Genomic DNA, 21778 nt, shown 5'->3' on the forward strand with positions numbered 1-21778 from the left:
TAACGCACAACTAATGATATTATGTATTGCGCGCAATACACGTTGTTTTAATCATTGTTATTAAATTTTATAATAAATAATTGTTTTTAGAATTTTGCTTTTGATGTTTTTAGTATGTCATAATGTGTATGTATTCCTTTTGGCGCTGAAATCTTTTAGAATGGAAAAATTCTAAAGATTTTGGTGCTGTATTAATAATTTCTCTGCTCTTTCAAATCTTTTCAAAAGCGGGCAATGGCGCTATAACCATGGTCGATGACCTGAGATGAAGGTACAGGGATCCAGAACTAAACAGTGTATAATGATTAAAGAAATTTCTTTAATTATTGTATTGTTAAATTTTGGACTCCATGTAGAAAAACCTCATTTCCATCCCCTGAAGGAAGAATTGCAAGGCCCAACACCAAGGAGCATAGAAATATCTTAGCATCTATGCTCCCAACGAATAAATATAAAATTAACATGGGAACGTATGGTACTGTTGTCCACGTTTCTTCCTCCCCTGGTTCCAGTCGTCTCTGCGTCCAATACTGCACAGTGGGCCCGGCCTTGATAAGATGAATAGTAAATGTATTTTTACTATTCACCGGGATGCTGACAAGATCTGGCTGTGTACGTATCATAAGCATAAGCATAAGCATAAGCAAATCTGACAAATGGTTCTTTTCTTTTGAGTGCTTGTTGTGTGGAAATTTTAATGAGGGCACAGATAAAAAAAATCGTCACGTCGAAGTTCAATATAAATCAGCAATAATCCGCCATGTGAACGATTTGTGTAAAAAAATGAAACTACAAGCTCCAAATTTTTATAAATAAAGAGGGTTGTATTTTTATGTGTAAAACCGCTCACACAATCAAACCAGCTTATCTAGAAAATTGTCAATTCCGCGGACGAACAATTTTGTCAAGGAATCAACTTTCAAATAACCAACCAAACAACTCCAAAGCTGCGAAACTGCAGAAACTTTCTTGATATATAAAACCCGTTTTTTCTGGTATGAACTTGATAATTCTATTGAATTTATGTTAGACCTATAAATATAAGAAATTGAAAAACTACATGATGATAACTAAACAGATTAATTCATCAATCTTTCGTCCTCATTTGTCTTCGATTGTTCGATCCTTGGGAGATCGACTTATTAAACTCCGATCTAGATATTTTTGGATCGAATCTCGGCTCAGGAATAAAATCGATTAAATTGGTTTATTTTCGATTCGATCTTTTGATTTTTATTTCTCGTTGAGCCATTTCCGTTTTTCTTCACCAATAGGCCAAATCAAAACAAAATCAGCAGAAGCATCCTAAGCCAATCCATCTTTTTTCCACCGAAAGTTCAAATCATTTTAAACAATCAACTGCAGCAGCTTTAAAATCTGCGCTTTCTTTGCCAATCCATCTTTTCCACCGGGAAACAAAATCAAAACAAAAAATTAGCAGCAACAGTCTTAAAAATCTGCGCCTCGTAAACCAATTGCGTCTTTTCCACCAAAATGCAAAATAAAAAAAAAACAATCAACAGCAGCAGCCTTATAATCGCGCTTTCTTAGTCAATTCGTCTTTTTCCGTGGGCTGAATCAGAAACCATTCTTCTGTTGCAGCAGTCTTAAAAATCAGCGCTTACTGATCCAATCCGTATTTTTACCGGAGGCTGAATCAGAAACATTTTCGTAGCAGCACGACCAGCGCTTTTGGTGCTACCAACTAAGCCATTGATTGTCGTGATTTTACGACTCTTACAAATCTCAATTCAGAAATTCACTCAAACACGTCTGTTGCTCTTATCTCAAGAATAGATCAATGACTGACTCTGCCAAGTGTTGCCAAAAAAACAAACGTTGGCATAATAAATTAATTTATTTGGTTTATCTTCACTGTTGTCGAATACAGCTATTATTATCTAAATTGATTTATTTTCTACATAGTCGGAAGCCTTACCCACAAATAAATTGACTTTATGGAAAATTTTGTCTACCAATTTTTTGAGAGCGTTAGAGTGTTTGGAAACTTTTTTTTTCATAGTTAGAATGTTAATAAAACGTTCGTGTCCTTTGTTTTGTCTTTTTTTTAACAAAAAATGGGACCCGTTTTTGTCCATTGGTTAACGATTCAGCGCTGAATGCTGAAATACAATCAAGCCGAGTATTTTTTTCTAGTTTTATACAAATTTTCCAGAATTCAAAATTTTAAAAATGTTATTTTAAAATCAGAACAAATCTAAAATCCTCAAGGAAATGTAAAATGCAGAGTTTGTAATAAAAGTGCATTAGCCTACATAATAAGCTTTAATTTTGAAAGTTAATGCTTTTTACAGTGAATTTTTAACAAGCAAAAAGAAATCAAAATCATATCAAACACTAAGTTTATTCTAGAATTACAGCGAAAGTAGTCAACATAGCCTTAATTAAAGCGTGCAGTCACCAACCAATGTTTTAAGCTAAAATTTAGTTTACATAAAGCATAAATCAGGTTACTTCGCTTTGTTTACGCTTAAAATTTTATTTAAAAAAAAACTTAGTAAACGCAAATTTTATGTCACAAAACATATGCAAATTAGGATTTTCCAAGATAAATAAAATATATAGCACCTTATCATCAAGAGGTGGCTAGACTACCCGATTTTATCCAAGTTTTCCCAGATATTTGATACAAAGCTTAGGAAAAGATTGGCCCGGTCCGGGTGCATGGATTTAATTGAAAAAGCCGGGATTTGTCGCGAATTTATTCACTTTATTTGGCAAATCAAACAAAAAAAAGTGTTTTGTCAAAATAAAAAATTTATTTGTGTTCCAAAACGAAAGGTAATGAGCAAGTTTTGCAAAAAATAATCATGAAAGGTCTTTTGAAAGCCAAAAATACGATTTATAATCTGTCGATGAGTTTTGACGAAAATATTGTTTTTTTTTTTCAATTTTTATTTTTTTTTTTTGGTTGAGTAATTTCTGGGATTTGACAATATTTTCCCGGATATTGCCCGGATTTGTCCGGCCCACTGAAAAATTTCTGGCAACCCTACTTTAGATCATGGATGGCCTAGATTTTCACCTCAATTTACTTATTTTGATTCAGGCGGACAGAAGAAATTGAATTTCTTTATGAAAATTTCACATCGTCGATCCTTCTGTGGGCTCTTTCTGTACATCGAATGAGAAAATGTTCGCATAAATTGGGGGGTCTTTAACAGAATAAAGCATTTGGCCCGCGGGCCATAAGATTTTTGAACCCTTAAGACCCCTAAATGCATGCAAACATTTTTTTTATTCCATGTACATAAAGAGCTCACAGGCGGATCGACGATGCAAAATGAATTTTGACAACGGCTGAAGTCGCTGGATACAACCCCTTTCCTAAAAAACACTATTTTTGCTTTTGTTTTACAGGGTTCATTCTAATTGAAAAAATATTAAATTTCTAGTCCATTAAGAGCTTAAAATGAACGATTGTTGAACTTTCGGCTTTTTACGGTCTAATGTACGGTAATCAATCAACTCTTTATTTAAAATTCTCGACGTTTCGACCATTTTTTATGGTCTTTCTCAAGAGAATTATTTGTCAGCAGTTATTGTCAGACAAATAATTCCCTTGAAAAAGCCCACAAAAAATGATCGAAACGTCGGGTATTTCAAATAGTAAGTTTTTGATTAAAATCTCAGACCGTAAAAAGCCGAAAATTATGAGTTCAAAACATCTTCCCGGTCGAAAATATAAATCTAAAACAAACAATTGATTTGAAAGTGTGAACCTTATTCTCTGAACCGATAAAGTTGTTTCTACTATCGAAAAACCTTAAATAAATTCATCATGATAGGGTTAAAAGTGAACCATACTGCTTACCACAATCGGCAAAATTGTTCGGATCTTGAACAGAATCTGGCGATGTTCGGCTTCCTTGTCGAAGATGTTCAGCCGGGACCCACTCTTGATCGCACAGAACCGGCACAGATCGATAAAGGCGGTAAAGTTCAATTCGTCACTGAGAATCGTGGCGTTCGCAATTGCAGTTGCCGTCGATGCTGATGTTGCTGATGGTTCGCCACTCGGATGAATATTGGCCGTCGTTGTCATCAAGCCGGACATCTTTTGCCGCCGGGACCGGGCGTTCGAAACACTTTCCCCTAGCTGGTGTTTTTGTATGAATTGGTTTTTTTTGTTTTCAATTTTGAGCAATCTTAATTAGCGTTTGAGTTTCCACGAGCTCATGTCACATGCTCGGCTGCGAAACCGAACTTCAATCAGGTGTTTCTCACTTCAAAACATCCCGTCGCGAAATGCCGCACCACTAAGTCCGTCCGCCGAATATTGCAATATGTTTGTAAACATATGATACCACCCACAAAAAAACCGCATTCAACCTAACGTCAATTGTAGGGTCGGGAATTTTCTCCGCGAGATTTTTTCGCGCGCGTTTTTCTTTCGGTTTTTGCTCACTAACTTGAACCTTCACTCTCCGCGTTTCGTAAGCGTGTGCCAGTTTATATGAGCCAGATCGTCAAAGTGAAAACCGATTCGATGTTGGTGGTGGGTTGGTGAAAATCGAACCCACTCCACTCCATAGTCACCCACCACCCAATTACGAATACACACACACGGAGCTGATGGGGGTTGAGAGTTAGTGACACTCACGCTCTTCCTGTTTTCCTCACACTTGCAGCCGGAGACACCATCATCGCCGTTTGCTTCAGATATTGAAAACCGGGTGGCACTCAGATGCACTTTTCTACTTGCAGTTCGTTTGTTTTACACATTCCGATACATCTGTGTTGGAAAAAGAGATGGCGATATTGCGTTACCCTTGAAGTATCTACTCTCGAGTTTTCCCAAGTGATTTGTGTGGAAACGAGAAATCTCTCAAGAAAACACTACCGCAGGAATAAGGTGACCAGATAAGGTTTTTGTAAAAAGCTAAATATTTTTCTTCAAAAAGTACTCGAAACGCTCTTTAAAATACATATTGGTGGGACAGTGTGAACAAATACATGCGCCGAAATAAGCCAAAAACAAAAAAATGGGCTACCAAAGACAATTTTCCAATCTTCCTGGGACTTGGCCGGTTTTTCGAAAAACAACCCAAAAGTCCCAGAAAGTCGATATTGACAAAGAGTTTTTTTGGGGACAATACCAGTTTTTGACGTTTTATTCATTTTTTTAGTAATTTATCATCCAAATTCACACTAAACGTACTGAAGCGGGTCAAACGACATTTTTTAACTTTTAATGACACAATCCACCGTGACTTGAAATCATTTTTCCGGAGAATTCTGAACTGCGTTCATTCTAGAAGTCAACCAATTTACTTTAAAAAAAAAGTAGCAAACGGTCGGAAATTGAATTTAATTCAATATAAAGTAATTTGATCATCAAAAAATTCAGATGTCTCGATTACTTGGCGAGAATTCTCTCTAGAATTGACCATTTTTGACTTCAGTACATACCACTGTGATTTCCTGTTCTCTCTAAGGAAAACGGATATTAGTGTCCTCAAAAAAGTTGTGAAGAAAATAATTACTCACAATTTTATGTGCGTAGCTTCTCGGTTGAACAACAACGACCAAAGTTATGCTTCTTTAAAGTTGTGACATGAATTCAATCAGTTTAAACTTTAAACAGAACAGGGTAATGAACTGAATTCACGTCACGTAATTTCAAGTTATTCTGAACCATTCTTTAAAGCCTTCAAATTTTATGGACACTTTTAAAAGTGATGTTTTGCAACTCCGACTTGATCAATCACAAAAAATTCTCGGGATCTTTTTCTAACTTTTTCCTTATTTAGAATGGAACTTGAATAGCAATATATTGAGGAATCATACTTTAAAATAACTACTGTTTCTCACACTCTTTATTTGAAGATTGACCAAAAAAACTTTTTTTTATTTGAATACTCTTTTATTTCAATATTTTTGATTTTTCAAAACAAATTATCAATTTTCCCATGTAAACATAAAAATTCATATTTACTCATGTAAACGTTACTTTAAAATTCTGCAAAAAGACATGGAAGAGTTTAGGGCCAAATCAAAGCTTTTAAGACCACTGGATTTGAGAAATTCAAAAATTTCCCGAAATCGACTCAGTCCAATGTGGCATACCGCCCCGGTGCGTGGTCAAATGATCCCAAACACTTTTTCCCGCTTAAACCCTTTTGTTTCTCAACCGATTTTGCTAAATTTATAGTTTTGGAAAGTTTATAACATGACATGATTTTCAGGCAATATTAAGCTACAATCATTTGTTTTAAAGTTATTTGAAGTCGAATTTTTTTTTTAACATGCTTCGGGAAAAAGACTGTTAGTCAGTCATTGAAAGCTCAGGAAAAAAATTCTCTTAGTATCGGAGAAAGCAAAAATTAGAAATTGTATGTCGCACAAATGGAAATATTTTTTTTTTTTAATTTCTTAAGATCCACAAAAAATGTAAAAAAAGTAGTGTAAAAACCGTACTTTTAAATGAATCAACCGAAAAACAATACAAAAAGTACACAATTAAAAAGAAAATGAATTTCTAACATCCTTTTCTTATTCATGAATATCACACAAGCTGAAAAAATAATAAATTTTACAAATAAAATAAATAAAAATTTCCAAAACAAGTCACAATGAAAGTTTTGAATCAATGATATTTTCGATAAGTCATTGATAAATTTTTCAAAATGACGTTCCTTATGCTGAACTAGAAATTTGGTTCAAAATAATTTCAAAGCATCCTAGTTTTCAAATAAAAATAAATAATTATGAAACACAGCTTAAAAAAAAAACACAGCTATGATGAATTGTGAAAATAATAATAATGATTGTTATTTGAATTTGAAAAAAATCGCCATTTAAAATGTGAATTTTTGATTAAGAAAAAAATAAAGGTTTATGAATTTAGAACACAAAAATTCATAATGGAAAAACAAAGAAAAACTGATTATAAATATGTCTAAAAATTTAAATAGCTTCACTTTGAAATTCAACAATTATATTAAAAAACTAAAAAAACTGTACTATCAAATTCGGTAAATTCATTTGAAAATTGAAAAAACAAATGAAGATGAAACAGATAACATTTAAGAAAGATTTTTTTTTCACAAAACACGTCTGACCATTATAAAAACTTATTTGAAGAATTTAATTGAAAACTCAAAGTAACAGCTTTTAGGTGTTAGTGTTTTAATAACTGATTTGGTGGATTTCAGCGTCCTGAACTCCAATCTGTTGTACAATTGAAACTATCACATTTAGTTTTGGTTACATAAAATTGAAATGTGTCAGTTTTAAGTAGGGTTGCCATCCGTCCCGCAAAAGCGGGACATGTCCCGCTTTTTTGAAAAATGTCCCGCCGTCCCGCTTTTCACTCGAAATGTCCCGCTTTTTTCAAACTAAGTTTTCAAATTAAAAAAAAAAACAAGTTTGCCTACGTTTGATTAATTTTCCTTTATCAAAATTATGAGTCACACAAATAAGATGCTTGCTTTTTATTTGATCCCTTATTTCTTTGAGAATGATATTTGAAATTTTTCTATGCAATTCCTATTATTGTCAGATTTCTATTTATCAAACAAGACATTGAATTTAAATTTGTAAGAAGAAATGGTTTTCAATTAAAGATACATATGTCATTTGCTTTGCATTTTTTCTATGTCAAGCTCATTTGAGTTTGTGACAGTGTCACATTGTGACACGCCTTATGATTCATACTATTTTTCTATTTTTGAAACTGGTGAGAATCACATGTTAATCAATGTAAAAAAGCATTTACTTATTCAAAATAACATTTATGCAGTTCAGTGTTGAAAATTTAACATTTGGACACTGAAAACAGTATCGAAAAGTGCTACATTTCAGCACGACTAACTTTATTTTTAGTTGTTGGTTAATAAATGAATTTTCAAGGGAATGTTGCGAATTTGCATAAAATTGTGTATGCAACTCATTGCAAAACTCGATTTTTTTTAGCACCCGACGTAATTATCCGACTCAGCAATCCGAGTAGGATAAATTTATGACTCGTGCTGAAAACCTACTTTTTGCAACTTGTTGCTTAAATAACTATTTGCCTGGCAAAATTTATAGCTTTTCAGTATTTAGAAAAATAACGAAAAGATCTCATTTTGGGTAATGCTAGTGGTAGATTACTTAAAAATGACACACTGATTTCGCACTAAGACCGATTCTGGAGAATTCATTTGATATTTATAATTTTGAAATCTTCTGAATTTTGAAACGAAGCTGATGTGACGTTCAAAGTGTAAAAATTATGCTAATAAATATAGTGGAACTCTTTTCACAAACCAGAAATTTCAAGCTTAAGAACATTCCTTAAAAAAAATAGTAAATGCCTACATTTTACATATACTAAAATTGATTTCTTTGTATAAAATGTAAGCTGAATTGCCTAATAAGAGCCTTAACAAAGCATTTTTTTAGTCATAACATTCAATCGCAAGTATGGTAATTATCAAGAAAATATCTTGATATTTTGTAAAACAAAAAAAACCGCTTGTAATGCTGTAAATTTTTTCATCATTTATTTAATTTTTGTTTCAATCAATGTTATTTTAACGTCTTTGGGTCGTTCGTTGGAAGAAACCAACGCAAGGGCATTGAGAAGTTTCAACTTTGTTCTATGTTTACGCCTGGGTGTGAAAGCATAGAACAGAAGGCATAGAAGGCAGATGTTATATTAACTGAAATATGCCTCCATTATCGATTTAAAGAACTTTATACATAAGTAAAAAAGCACCGCACTTTTAGAGTAGAAAAAATAACATATTCACATATGTTACATACATTTCATGACTTTTTTAAACAAATTTTTAAAATGTCCCGCTTTTTTCGGCTGTGTCCCGCTTTTTTCCCTCAAAATGTCCCGCTTTTTTTCAAAACCATCTGGCAAGCCTAGTTTTAAGTGAAATCAATAATTGATAACTGATTAACTATCAAAACCACATTTAAGAAGAAATCTGATTCTGAATTCGTTGAATAAGCAAAACTATTTTGATGATGATGATGCATGATCTAAAAAAGCAATATTTAACAGTTTCTTAAAATTTGAATATATTGTTCCAAGTATTTTTGACGTTTTATAACTTTTTTCGCAGAACTCAAAATTACTTGAAATCTTGAGGAAAGTAGACTAACTGACTTGAAACTTTAATTTTTAAATGTAATGTTTTTGTTTTCAAGTATTGCCAAAAAAGCGCAGTGCTTCCTTAAATAATTTATAAAAAGTTATTCCAATAACAAAAGCTGATGAAAAAAAAATTGCATATTTAGATTCGGGGCCCTCAAATTAGTCAAAATCACGTTTTGAATTCATTGCACATCGGAAACGTAAATTTTGTGGCCTTGTGTAATTTATCAAACCCATTTCAAATGTGATGTTTAGATGATTTAGAAAAACAAGAAACAAAAAATGAAATTGCTCAGTATCATTGGTTTCTTGAAGAATATTTCATAGCTGCTTAACATTTTTAATTGCATAAATATTGTTTTCTATCAAAATTTTGTTATAAGGTAGAGGAAATTAGATTTAAGATTTTTTTTGCTAATTTTGTTGACCATCGTGAGAGGACGTGACGCCAACTTGTCGATGTATAACATTAGTATCTATTTGATTAATTAATTTTGAAGTTAAAATGGATCGTTTCAAACTCTGTTCTTGTTTAGTTACACTTCTAATAAAAAAAAACCCATTCTACAGACAAGTGGGTTTTTGTATGTTAAATTTAGAGTTTCAATAAAAAAGTTAATTGAATTGCAAATCAAAAATTACAACTAAAAATTAGTTTCAATTCGTGAACATCTTGTAGTGTCGTAAAGTGAAATTTCTAGGGGGATTTAAGAATAAGTTCCGGAGAATATCAAAATCGTTGTATTGAATTTTCCATTTTTCAACCTAAAATCTGGACAAAAATAATGTAATCGGAAAACTGTTGTGCTTAAATTATACCAATCGACAGTACTGAGTTTCTTTATTGAATTTCCATCCCGTCTTGAAGTTCGTATTGAAACATTTTCAATTGATTTTACCAAAATTTTATAATCCACTGAAGTAAATATCCTGAATTCAGCATATCATTTTCCAAAATTATCATAAAATCGATCTCATAGTTGAGTTGCTAATATCATTGAGTAATTTTTTCCACATGAATATTTCTATGTTTTTAATCTTATCTTTATCCAGATTCAATTCATTGAGATTTTCAAGTCTTGTGTTGTTTCTTCAGTTACTGAAGTTCAGTTTCATAGTTTTTCTGAATTTTGAGATCTCAGGATCTTTGTTAAAGGTAGGGGAGAGTGGGGTAACGTGGGCCATGGGAATATCTCAGATGTGTGTTGAGATAAAAACCTCAATCCAACTGTCATCGCCGTCGCTTTGCGTAAGCATATTTTTCTATATATTGTTGACTTAATTGCGCATCATATGCTTCTTTAATTTATCATGCTTAAATAAAATTGAAAAATTATTTATATAATTATCCAAGCACCCACTAATTGCATCGATGCGTTCATAACAAAAATATGCTCAAACGCTTATGATCTTAGTTTTGTCATGTTCTTTCACGTGGAAAAGAAATTTTTGATAAAACATCATCAAGTCTCACAAACGCAACCAATTTGCAAATCATAGTTGGAGGGAATCGTGGGCCACATTTTGTGGGGTATGTTGGGCCACCTATATTTATTTATGTTTTTTACACATTCAGAACTTAAAATACATTTTTTTTTCTATCTGTAAAGTTTTCTTATGCTAATTGAAGAATTATGAAAAATGTTTTGTCCATCTTATATAAGGAATTTTGCTGAAACGTTTTCGAGCCAGGTTTTCGAAACTATTCGATCATACACAACTCTCTTGTCAATTCCATCATCTGAAATTACCATAAAATAACGAAATGAGTTATGAAATTACAGTTTTTGGGTCAACTCATAAATTTTGTATGTTATTTGGTCAATTTGAATTTGGTGGCCCACGATTTTCCAAGATTTTTCATAATCCAAAAAATATTGCTTTTTTAAAACAGTCAGAACTTGGGGAAAAAAATTATTAAAAATTTTAAAAATTGCCTTATGAAACGTTAGAAATGTAAAAACCCAAACCATTTTTTTTTCATTTTATCTTCTACTAGCTGACCCGGTAAACTTCGTTTTACCCGTTCCTTAATAAATAGTGGGAAAAGTTTATAGTTCTTTAACTACTTTGTGCTCAAGAATCAGTTTTCGTGAAAATCGTCTTCAAGTTGTTCGAGTTTTGTCCCGTTTCTAGTTAATTTTGTATAAGAGCCCCCCTTCCATAAAAAGTGAGATTCTTGAAACCATTATACAAACCATCTCTGGCCCGAAAAACCCTCGGATACCAATTTTCACTTCATTCCGACCGACCATTCATACGTGATGGTGTTACAAAGAAAACGCCTCCATTTTTATATCTATATATATAAAAAGCAATTTCTGTACGTTTGTTTGTTTGTCCTCTATAGACTCAGCCGTCTTAAGAGCTAGAGGTCTGAAATTTGGTATGGATGCTCATTAGGACCAGGAAGGATGAAAAATGTTTTTAGATTTTCGGATGACCCCTTTTGAAGGGGGTCGTCCATAGAAGACAAATATTGTTTTCGCGATATTGACGTTACTTTTCGTTGGATCGTGTTCAAAATTTGCACATGAGTGTTTTGAAAGACGAGCAATCGATTTTAGATGTCTAATTTTGTGTAAAAGGTAGGCCAAAGGGGTCGTCCATATTAACTTTTCGCTGTTTTTGCGATACTGACGTTATTATACATCGTATTCAGATGAAAATTGGTACACGATAGTTTTGAGCGACGTACAATCGATTTGCGGTATCAAATTTAGTGTAAGGGGCCGTCAAAAGGGGTTGTCCATATTAAATTTTCAGTATCTTAGAGATATTGACGTTTTTATACATCGGATTGGGATGAGAATTTGCACATAGGAGTTATTAGGGATAAACAACTAATTTCACTTATCCAAACTAAAATCAGGGGTCCGCCAAAGGGGTCGTCCATATTAACTATTCACTGTTCATGCAATATTGGCGTTATTATATATCGGATTCAGACGAAAATTGGTATACGAGAGTTTTGAGAGACGAGCAATGGATTCCAGGTATTAAATTCAGTGTAAGGGGCCGGCAAAGGGGGTCAATCATATTAACCTTTCAATATTTTTGCAATATCATCGTTATTATACATCGGATTGGGATGAAAATTTGCACACGGTAGTTTTCAGGGTCGAGCAATCGATTTCAGATGTCAAATGTTTTACCAGGGATCGACGGAAGGGGTCGTTCTTATAAATTAATTTTTCACTGTTTTTAGCAATATTGACATTATTATACAATGGATTGCTTTGAAAATTTGCATACGGGAGTTTTGAGGGAAGGCTATCGATTTCAGATATCAAAGATTGTATAAGAGGCCACCGAAAGGGGTTTAGCTTTTTGGCATTAATTGCGTTGTTATGCAACGATTGAGTCGAAATTTAGACACGGTTTTTTTTGGCGCGGTCAATTTATTCCTGATTTCAAATTTAGTAGCAGACGACAGACAAAGTGATCGTCCAATATTTTTGAAATTATTACTTAATAATGACTTCAGAAGTGCATCTGGAAAATGCTTGCAATCGACTTTCATAGAAACTGTTCATGACATATTCCAAGTTGAATGCGAAACGGAGTTCGTATGGGATCAGCTAGTATAAGATAATATAGAAGCTATGAAGCAAAGAAAAAAAGTGGCCCATGATTCCCCACTCTCCCATACTAAACTCAGTTGGGTTTTTTATCTAACATTTTTCAATGATAACTATTCTATGTTTTGAACATTTAATACCCATTCTGATTTTTCTTTCAATCGATCATTTTTGCACTTATACGCTTGTACCCCTTTGTCTTTGAGGGCATCGAATAAAACTTTTATCACATTTAATATAACAACTTCATAACATTTTTTTTATCTGATTAGAATCATATTGATAAACATCTTAAAGTAACGTTTTTTTGTGTTTCAAAAATATAAAATTGACATTTGGTGCAATTTTTGCTTTGGCTCTGATTGTATTTTTATATCTCATTTTTTTTATTTAATTCATATTTTGTTTCACAAAACTTGATTTAAATTCATGATGTAGATTTGAAACACTGATTGTGGTTCTAAATATAACCTGATTTTGAGTTTTGAATTCTTAAACTGTTATATCTGTATCTGTAAGTTTGAATTGGATAATTTTGTGATTTTTTTCTAATTTTGTATTCTGTTCCAAATCTTCATGACACATACCTCAAAATTGTCATTAGGTAAATATTTCTCGATGAAGCACAAACCAGACGATCAATGATTAAATAAAAATCATTTAAAATATCTATCCGGTCATTTTTCTAAATCAGAGAATCTTGGTTGGTGATAGGGGTTTTAAAAATGGAATTAAATTTTCCATTTTGCAGCTCAATTCAGAGCTTTCATTTTTGAGAAATTTCTAAACAATTCCGCAATGTTTGCACGTGATTATTTAACAATTTTTATTTGAAGGTATCAGGAACCATCTTCTGGCAACAAGGCTTTTTGATGACAGTATACTGAACTCATCTCCAGTTCTTCTACACATTTAAAAAGTTTTGTATTCTCTGGGATTTAAAAAATGCTATCCCCCCCCCCCCTTCCGGGGCATGGCCCCCCCGATGGCCCTGCTTATCAGTCTATATTTTGAAGCTCCCTGGTATACAAAATGCGAAAATCAACGTTTTATGAACATTTTCTCGCATCGAAAGTTATAGATTCGCAAATTTAAGTTATATCAAAGGATATCGAAATAAGTTTATAAAGAAAGTGGTTTAAAAAGTTTTAATTTCTTCCTTATTTTGAAATTTTTCAAAATACCTCTAATTTAGTTCAATGAGTTTGCGGCACACCTCTCCTCTCACTCTTTCAAAACTAAGGTTTTGTTGGTTGATTTTTTTTAAATTTGAAAAATTCACCATCTGATCTGTATAATCCTGTATATTTTCTCTAAAATTGTTGACCATGATCTTTAACTGTTACAATATTTTTTTTTATATATACAAATTTAAAATTTAAATATTTAAAAAATACAATAATTTCTAAAACGACGCTCATTAGACCGGTTGTTCTCTACGGGCACGAGACATGGATATTGCTCGAGGAGGACCTGCGTACACTCGGAGTATTCGAGCGACGAGTGTTAAGAACCATCTTTGGCGGCGTACAGGAGAACGGAGTGTGGAGGCGAAGGATGAACCACGAGCTCGCGCGACTCTACGGCGAACCCAGTATCCAGAAGGTGGTGAAGGCTGGCCGGATACGCTGGGCGGGACATGTTGCGAGAATGCCGGATGACTGTCCTGCAAAACAGGTGTTCGCCACGAATGCGGTAGGAACAAGACGAGCGGGGGCGCAACGAGCGAGGTGGTTAGGCTAAGTGGAGCGTGATCTGGCGAACGTGGGGTGCCCGAGAAATTGGAGAACGGTTGCCATGGACCGAGTGAATTTTAAGAATTATGTTCGTCAAGTTATGTCGTGAGACGGAATACTATGTAAATAAAATAAATAATTTCTAAAACGAATTCTGAAAAAATTGGTCATAAACACCAGTTCCATTGAATACATAAGCACCCTATAACTGGCAAATCACTATCTCATTTTTTTATCAATCTGGTCACCTTACACTCACAGAGTTGCGAAAGATTTCTTCTCGAGAGTTTGCTTCCGCATACAACACACCGATGCCGCACTTGCTATAACTTTCTGCTATTGGGGACATATCGTGGTGGAAAGACTTACGCCAGGCAGCTTGCACACTATTGCCAGAAAGAGGGCCCGCCAGCCACCCAGAGCAGAACCACGCGCCGCCTCACTCTCAAGTGTCTCTGTGTGTCTCAGCTCAGTTCTCAGTCAGAGGGGACGATTATCGATCGTTTTGTGACTGGAAGAAAATTTTCCTCCATCCCAACAGCTACTGACCAGAGAAATGCATCGGGTATCTGGCTCAAAGTTGCTGGCCGAAGATGTTTTGTACTTGATTTATTGGGAGGATCCCACCGTTTTAGAGTAGATTCTGGCTTGATGAGCCGGAGATATCGATAATTTGGACACTACGGCTTTAAACTTGAGAAGTTTTTCTACTTCAGGAAATGTCCTTCAAAGTATGAGGAAATTCACAGTGTCCTTAAGACTTGACCGGACCACACGATTTTTTTCTTCACTTGACCAATCGATTTCTTGCCTTTTCACCTTCCGAAACACTACTAAGAGGAGTTGTACCAAATTTCTTGAACTCCTACTCACTTCTGACACCAAAAAATCTAAACCCACAAGAACTTCCGCCAAAGTTCCTTCCGACAGACAGACAGGATTTCGGGATATCGTCCGATGCACTTGCCTGACGTTTGTGGAATGAAGTTGCTGGAAAATGCATCTCCACCCAGAAAACCGCCGTCTGTCTCGGGTGGTTTTCTGCAGAGCAGAACACTTATTCGGTCAGGCAGGAGACGACGAAGACAACAACGACGGCGACGACTGAAGAGACGTCGTCGTCGTCCAATATTGGTGACGATGCGATGCGTACCGATCCATTACACATGTGTGTATCCATGCCTAACAGGCGTTGGAAAACTTGAGATGCAGGGTACCCAAATTTTCCCTCCCCGCTGGGCCGAGAGCGCGGTGTTTTGGAGTGTGTTGTTGATTGTGAGAACCCAACTTTCATTAGTGTTTGTGAGTGTCATGTTCCGGTTGAGCTCAGTAACGTAGAAGCACCAATTCCTGATTGAATCATTTTGATATCTTTGTGTAATTTACAAACAATTTTATTGACAATGCTGTTGGTGAACCGCCATTGAAAATTCTATCCTTCAGGGCCGTTGGAAGAAATGGTTCGGTGGGGAGGGGGTTTGGTGATTTTTTTCCTATAATATTTTTGGTTGAACAATCCATATACAAAGAATAGTGAAAAAGAAAAGTTCAGGTACTATTAAATTATTCAGGTTAAAGTTATTTAACATTCAAAGTTATTTATTTCAAATCATGATTTTCGAATAATTAAATGTCCTTGCTTTAATACTTATGGTATAGCTCAGTTGGCATGTCAGTTGTCTCCTGAGCTGATGTCCGCGAGTTCGAGCCCAAGAGGTAAACATCGAACACAGTTGTACCGGATAATTTTTTTATGACTGTCCGCCAAATGCATCGTTCTTAAAAGTTAAAACGCCTAAAAGGTGATACGGTTAAAATTTGGTCAAGGGAAAATGCGTGTAAATCGGTGAAATCGTTTATTTAAAAAATCAAATTAAATTTCTTTTTCAAGTTTAATTAGAATAAAATTGAGGAAAATATTCAGTTAGGATTCCGATTTTCCAAATCCGAATGTCCGGGCCTTACGCTTAACCCCTGCCATCAGATTTTGTACAGCCACCTTGCCCACCTTCTTCGCCGCAGAAAGCCAGTTTGCCTTGAACTGCTGCTCGTCCTTAGCAGTTTTTTTGGTCTTCTTTAGGTTCCGCTTGACAATTGCCCAGTATTTCTCAATTGGGCGGAGCTCTGGAACCTGCACGTTGTTGGCGGCGTACCACTCCATGGCCTTTTTACCGTAATGGCAAGATACCAAATCCGGCTAAAACAGTACGGAACAACCGTGTTTCTTCAGGAAAGGCAGCAGACGTTTATTCAAACACTCTTTCACGTAAATTTCTTGGTTGACAGTCCCGGAAGCTATGAAAACGCTGTTTTTCAAGCCACAGATACAGATGGCTTGCCAAACCAGATATTTCTTCGCGAACTTTGACAGTTTCATGTGCTTGAAAATATCTGCTACCTTTCCCTTTCCTTTAGCCGTATAAAACTCCTGTCCCGAAAGCTGCTTGTAGTCGGCTTTGACGTAGGTTTCGTCGTCCATTACCACGCAGTCAAACTTCGTCAGCATCGTCGTGTACAGCCTCCGGGATCGCGCTTTGGCCGTCGTATTTTGTTTATCATCGCGATTTGGAGTCACTACCTTCTTGTAAGTCGATAGTCCGGCTCGTTTTTTGGCTCGATGCACGGTTGTAGACGATACCCCCAGCTTATTTGCGGCAACTCGGAACGAGAGAGGTTAGGGTTTCGCTTGATACTACCGGCAACTCTCTTTGTCGTCTCAGCGGCTTACGGTTTTCGATTTCCCCACGATCCAGACTTCCTGGCTGCCGACAAACGTTCCCCAAACACTTCAATTACATTTGTAACGATTGATTTACCAACTTATAGCGATTTTGCCAGCTTTGCGTGCGAGTAGCTCGGATTTTCGCGATGCGCGAGCAAAATTTTGATGCGCTGCTCTTCTTCCTTGGACCACAGAGAACAGACATCGGGCCCCGAACAAAAAATTGTTGAAATCGTGTGTGAGAATACCCACCTAAGTTTCAAACCAAATTCGTAAGTGGACTAACATCCATAAGATGTCGCTACCAGTACACATATTTTTCCATTTTTTCGACACGCTTAGAAATTAATACTCATAGCTTATCTCAAATGAGGCCATTGTAATGTATGAGAGTAACACAACTTTTTGTGTGATAAATTTTAAGAACATCTTGATTTAAAAAAAATGCAAATCATATTTCAATCATACTTTAATTGCTGTCATATGTCCCAGCATATGCCCCATATTGTTCAATCAATATTGGCGCTGAATTGAAAGTTGAATTCCAAGTTTTATAGTATGTCTGTCATTAAATAGTTTTCTAGAACAGAAAATGTGAACATAAATGTTATAATTGTTAATTATGGGTCGGTATTCCGGTTGATGGTATCTTGTAACTCATGTTTATAAATAACTTAAATCATTTCTACTGATTACTAACCCTGAGTTACAAGTCCTCATATATCGATCTCAGCTGGTAACATCAACTAGAATATCGAGTCATAGTTTACAATTATAACATTTATGTTCACATTTTCTGTTCTAGAAAACTGTTAACTGATAGTAAAATCCCAACACATACTTTAACACTTGGAATTCAACTTTCAATTCAGCGCCAAAATTGTTTGAACAATATGGGGCATCTGATAGCGTTCAATTGTGATTGAAATATGATTTGCATTTTTTTTAAATCATGATGTTTTAAAATTTATTACACCGAAATTTGTGTTACTGTCATACATTGCACTGGCCTTCTTTGAGATAAGCGATGAGTACTAATTTCTAAGCGTGTCGAAAAAATGAAAACAAATATAGGTGTACCGGTAGCGACATCTTATGTATGTTAGTCCACTTACGCATTTGGTTTGAAACTTAGGTTGGTATTCAAACACACGTGTTGAGCTCCAGCTCGAACTCTGTTCTCTGTGCTTGGACGGCATTTTGACAACTGAGGAGTGAATTCCAAAATCAAAATAGGAGCAACATTTTACACACACACCTTCAAAATGAGGGGTGTTCAGGTTTTTTAAATGCAAATACGTCAAGAAATTGCTCATTTGATATCGAAATAGATGAAAGTCGAATAGTTGTTAAAAAAACGATGATTTTTAGCAGTCTGTGCTTTAACTTTGAGCAATCAGAACAATTTTAGGAAAAAAAATAAAAAACGGTAAATGTGAACGAAATCAAGGCCAAAAACATACAATAGGAAAATGAAAGAAAATAACTTGAAATTTAATATTTTCATTTAATAGCAGGAGCAGTATTAAAATCGCATCCTATGGATTAAACGAAAATTAATGTTAATTTTAGAATTGTTTAAAATTCGTTTTTGAACATAAAATCTTGAAATTTTCAAAGAAAAATCAGAATTCTTTATTTGATTTGGCAAATTATTTGAATAAAGCCGGGCAAAATCAGGGAACAATATCTGAGAATCTTGGCCAGATTGGACTTATCTTTTGTCATTTTTATCTCTTTTGTAATTTTTGTCATTTTCGTCATTTTTGTCATTTTTGCAATTTTTGTAATTTTTGTTTTTTTTTTTGTCATTTTTGTCATTTTTGTCATATTTGTCATTTTTGTCATTTTTGTCATATTTGTCATTTTTGTCATTTTTGTCATTTTTGTCATTTTTGTCATTTTTGTCATTTTTGTCATTTTTGTCATTTTTGTCATTTTTGTCATTTTTGTCATTTTTGTCATTTTTGTCATTTTTGTCATTTTTGTCATTTTTGTCATTTTTGTCATTTTTGTCATTTTTGTCATTTTTGTCATTTTTGTCATTTTTGTCATTTTTGTCATTTTTGTCATTTTTGTCATTTTTGTCATTTTTGTCATTTTTGTCATTTTTGTCATTTTTGTCATTTTTGTCATTTTTGTCATTTTTGTCATTTTTGTCATATTTGTAATTTTTGTCATTTTTTGTCATTTTTGTCATTTTTGTCATATTTGTAATTTTTGTCATTTTTGTCATTTTTGTCATTTTTGTCATTTTTGTCATTTTTGTCATTTTTGTCATTTTTGTCATTTTTGTCATTTTTGTCATTTTTGTCATTTTTGTCATTTTTGTCATTTTTGTCATTTTTGTCATTTTTGTCATTTTTGTCATTTTTGTCATTTTTGTCATTTTTGTCATTTTTGTCATTTTTATCATTTTTGTCATTTTGGTCATTTTTGTCATTTTTGTCATTTTTGTCATTTTTGTCATTTTTATCATTTTTGTCATTTTTGTCATTTTTGTCATTTTTGTCATTTTTGTCATTTTTGTCATTTTTGTCATTTTTGTCATTTTTGTCATTTTTGTCATTTTTGTCATTTTTGTCATTTTGGTCATTTTTGTTATTTTTGTCATTTTTTGTCATTTTATGCAATATTATTCGAAGAATTTGCAACATAAAAAATGATTCACAAAGGAAGTTAGTGAATAAAATTTTCAATCGAATTTTCAATAAGAATAGACTCACTATGGTTAGCATAACCTATATTGATCGAATTGTCTATTTTTAAAACCATCAAAATGAAAAACTCAAACGTTGCTAAATTGTGCGATCAAAGAAATCGATTGGGTACATTCCTTCTATATTTGTTTTGATTGGTTCGATGAAGCCTACCTACAGCTGATGCTCATGAAAAGTTTGAAATCTATTATTCAATTCAATTAGCCCCGGGACCCATCGCTGGGCAAGGGATTGAAAAGCAAACCGTCTGCGTTAGTCTATTTTCAGTTTTTAATTGACGTTTTCTAAATTAGATTTTTATTACTTCAAACGGTATTGACAACCCTAGTACAATTTTAGAGGAGAAGATATAGAAAATGAGATTTGAAACGTGGTCAAAGCAATCATCTTTAAGGAAAATATTACAATCCCGAGAAAGGGTCAGTTGGCGCTGGCTGTCTACCGGAAACGGACATATTTCAACTGAAAAAGAAGAAAAAAAAACACAAAAAAAATACTTCAAATATGTCGGATTACGAGAGAACGCTTCTGATCATAAAACCTGACGGCATGAAGCATCGGGACACGATCGTTCGGCGAGTCCGGGATGCCGAATTTACCGTACTCCAGACCAGATTTGTTCGGCTCAGCCCAGAACAGGCGTCGGAATTTTACAAAACCCGGCAATGTGATCCCTGTTACCACGCGATGATAGTGGCCCTAACACGTGGCCCGATTCAGGTTATGTGCCTTTCAAAGGTGCGGGCCGTAGAAGAATTACTCTGGTTGGTCGGTCCCGAATCGTATCGGGATGCCGTAAAGAATGCTCCGGGCTCCCTTCGTGCAATTTTCGGCGACAGTCGGGACGATCTGCGGAATGCGGTGCATGCTAGCGAAAATGGCGAGGCGGCCCACTTCGAGGTTAGGTTTTTCTTCCCAACCCTGATACTGGAACCGAACTTCTGCGAGGAGAAAATGAACCGGTATCTGGAGGCCATGGTTAATCCGACCCTGATGGAAGGTCTGTACGCTTTGGCCAAAGAACGCCCGGCTGAGCCGCTGATTTGGCTTTCCAACTGGCTGATCACCAACAATCCGTACAAACCGAGCTATCAGGCACCAAAAACGACGACTACTGTGAAGATTGAACCCTCGAAAACCGAAAGCCCGATGAACAAAAAGCCATCTGACGGAAGTTCTATGAGTCAGCAAAATGGCGGATCCCGAACAGACTCCAAGAGTGACCAGGGTAAGGAGCGAGAATCGTGCTATTGTTCCGGATCTGATGACTTCTGCCCTGCGTGATAGAAGTTTGGAACCAAATTTAGTAGTGTGAATTATGTTATAAGACAGTTCAAAGTTTATTAGGACTATCAGAAATTCTGTTAAGGAAACATATTCAAACATGGTTTGGAAATAAAGAAATCTTCAATTATCTTTTTATCTATTTTGTCTGACTGACTGACTGACTGACTGACTGACTGACTGACTGACTGACTGACTGACTGACTGACTGACTGACTGACTGACTGACTGACTGACTGACTGACTGACTGACTGACTGACTGACTGACTGACTGACTGACTGACTGACTGACTGACTGACTGACTGACTGACTGACTGACTGACTGACTGACTGACTGACTGACTGACTGACTGACTGACTGACTGACTGACTGACTGACTGACTGACTGACTGACTGACTGACTGACTGACTGACTGACTGACTGACTGACTGACTGACTGACTGACTGACTGACTGACTGACTGACTGACTGACTGACTGACTGACTGACTGACTGACTGACTGACTGACTGACTGACTGACTGACTGACTGACTGACTGACTGACTGACTGACTGACTGACTGACTGACTGACTGACTGACTGACTGACTGACTGACTGACTGACTGACTGACTGA

At 35.0% G+C, this 21778-nt stretch overlaps 2 protein-coding genes across 5 annotated transcripts in view; one reads left to right on the plus strand and one right to left on the minus strand.

The window, feature by feature from the left end:
- LOC129749139 (zinc finger protein 300) overlaps window positions 1-15513 on the minus strand; it is a 54714-nt gene extending 39201 nt beyond the window's left edge. The window contains exons 1-2 of one of the 4 annotated variants that reach the window (XM_055744198.1): window positions 15306-15513; window positions 3836-4756 (exon numbers count right to left, since the gene is read on the minus strand). In XM_055744198.1, the coding sequence (XP_055600173.1) occupies window positions 3836-4078 (243 nt within the window). In that variant the 5' untranslated portion in view covers window positions 4079-4756; window positions 15306-15513. Of the gene's footprint in view, window positions 1-3828; window positions 4757-14801 lie in introns of those variants that run through there. The other 3 variants (XM_055744137.1, XM_055744067.1, XM_055744262.1) reach the window with 3 other exon arrangements.
- A 4780-nt stretch (window positions 15514-20293) lies between these two features.
- Window positions 20294-21288, plus strand: LOC129739408 (nucleoside diphosphate kinase homolog 5). Its single transcript, XM_055730855.1, has one exon. It carries the CDS (start codon window positions 20379-20381, stop codon window positions 21156-21158), a length of 780 nt encoding a protein of 259 aa, XP_055586830.1. The 5' UTR covers window positions 20294-20378; the 3' UTR covers window positions 21159-21288.
- Window positions 21289-21778: the final 490 nt, after the last annotated feature.

The sequence above is a fragment of the Uranotaenia lowii genome, chromosome 1 (genome assembly GCF_029784155.1).
Source record: "Uranotaenia lowii strain MFRU-FL chromosome 1, ASM2978415v1, whole genome shotgun sequence".
NCBI classification, from domain to species: domain Eukaryota; kingdom Metazoa; phylum Arthropoda; class Insecta; order Diptera; family Culicidae; genus Uranotaenia; species Uranotaenia lowii.

Excerpts from the sequence above, each read along its gene's own strand:
- LOC129739408 (XM_055730855.1), top strand. The coding sequence starts at position 20,379 with ATGTCGGATTACGAGAGAACGCTTCTGATCATAAAACCTGACGGCATG.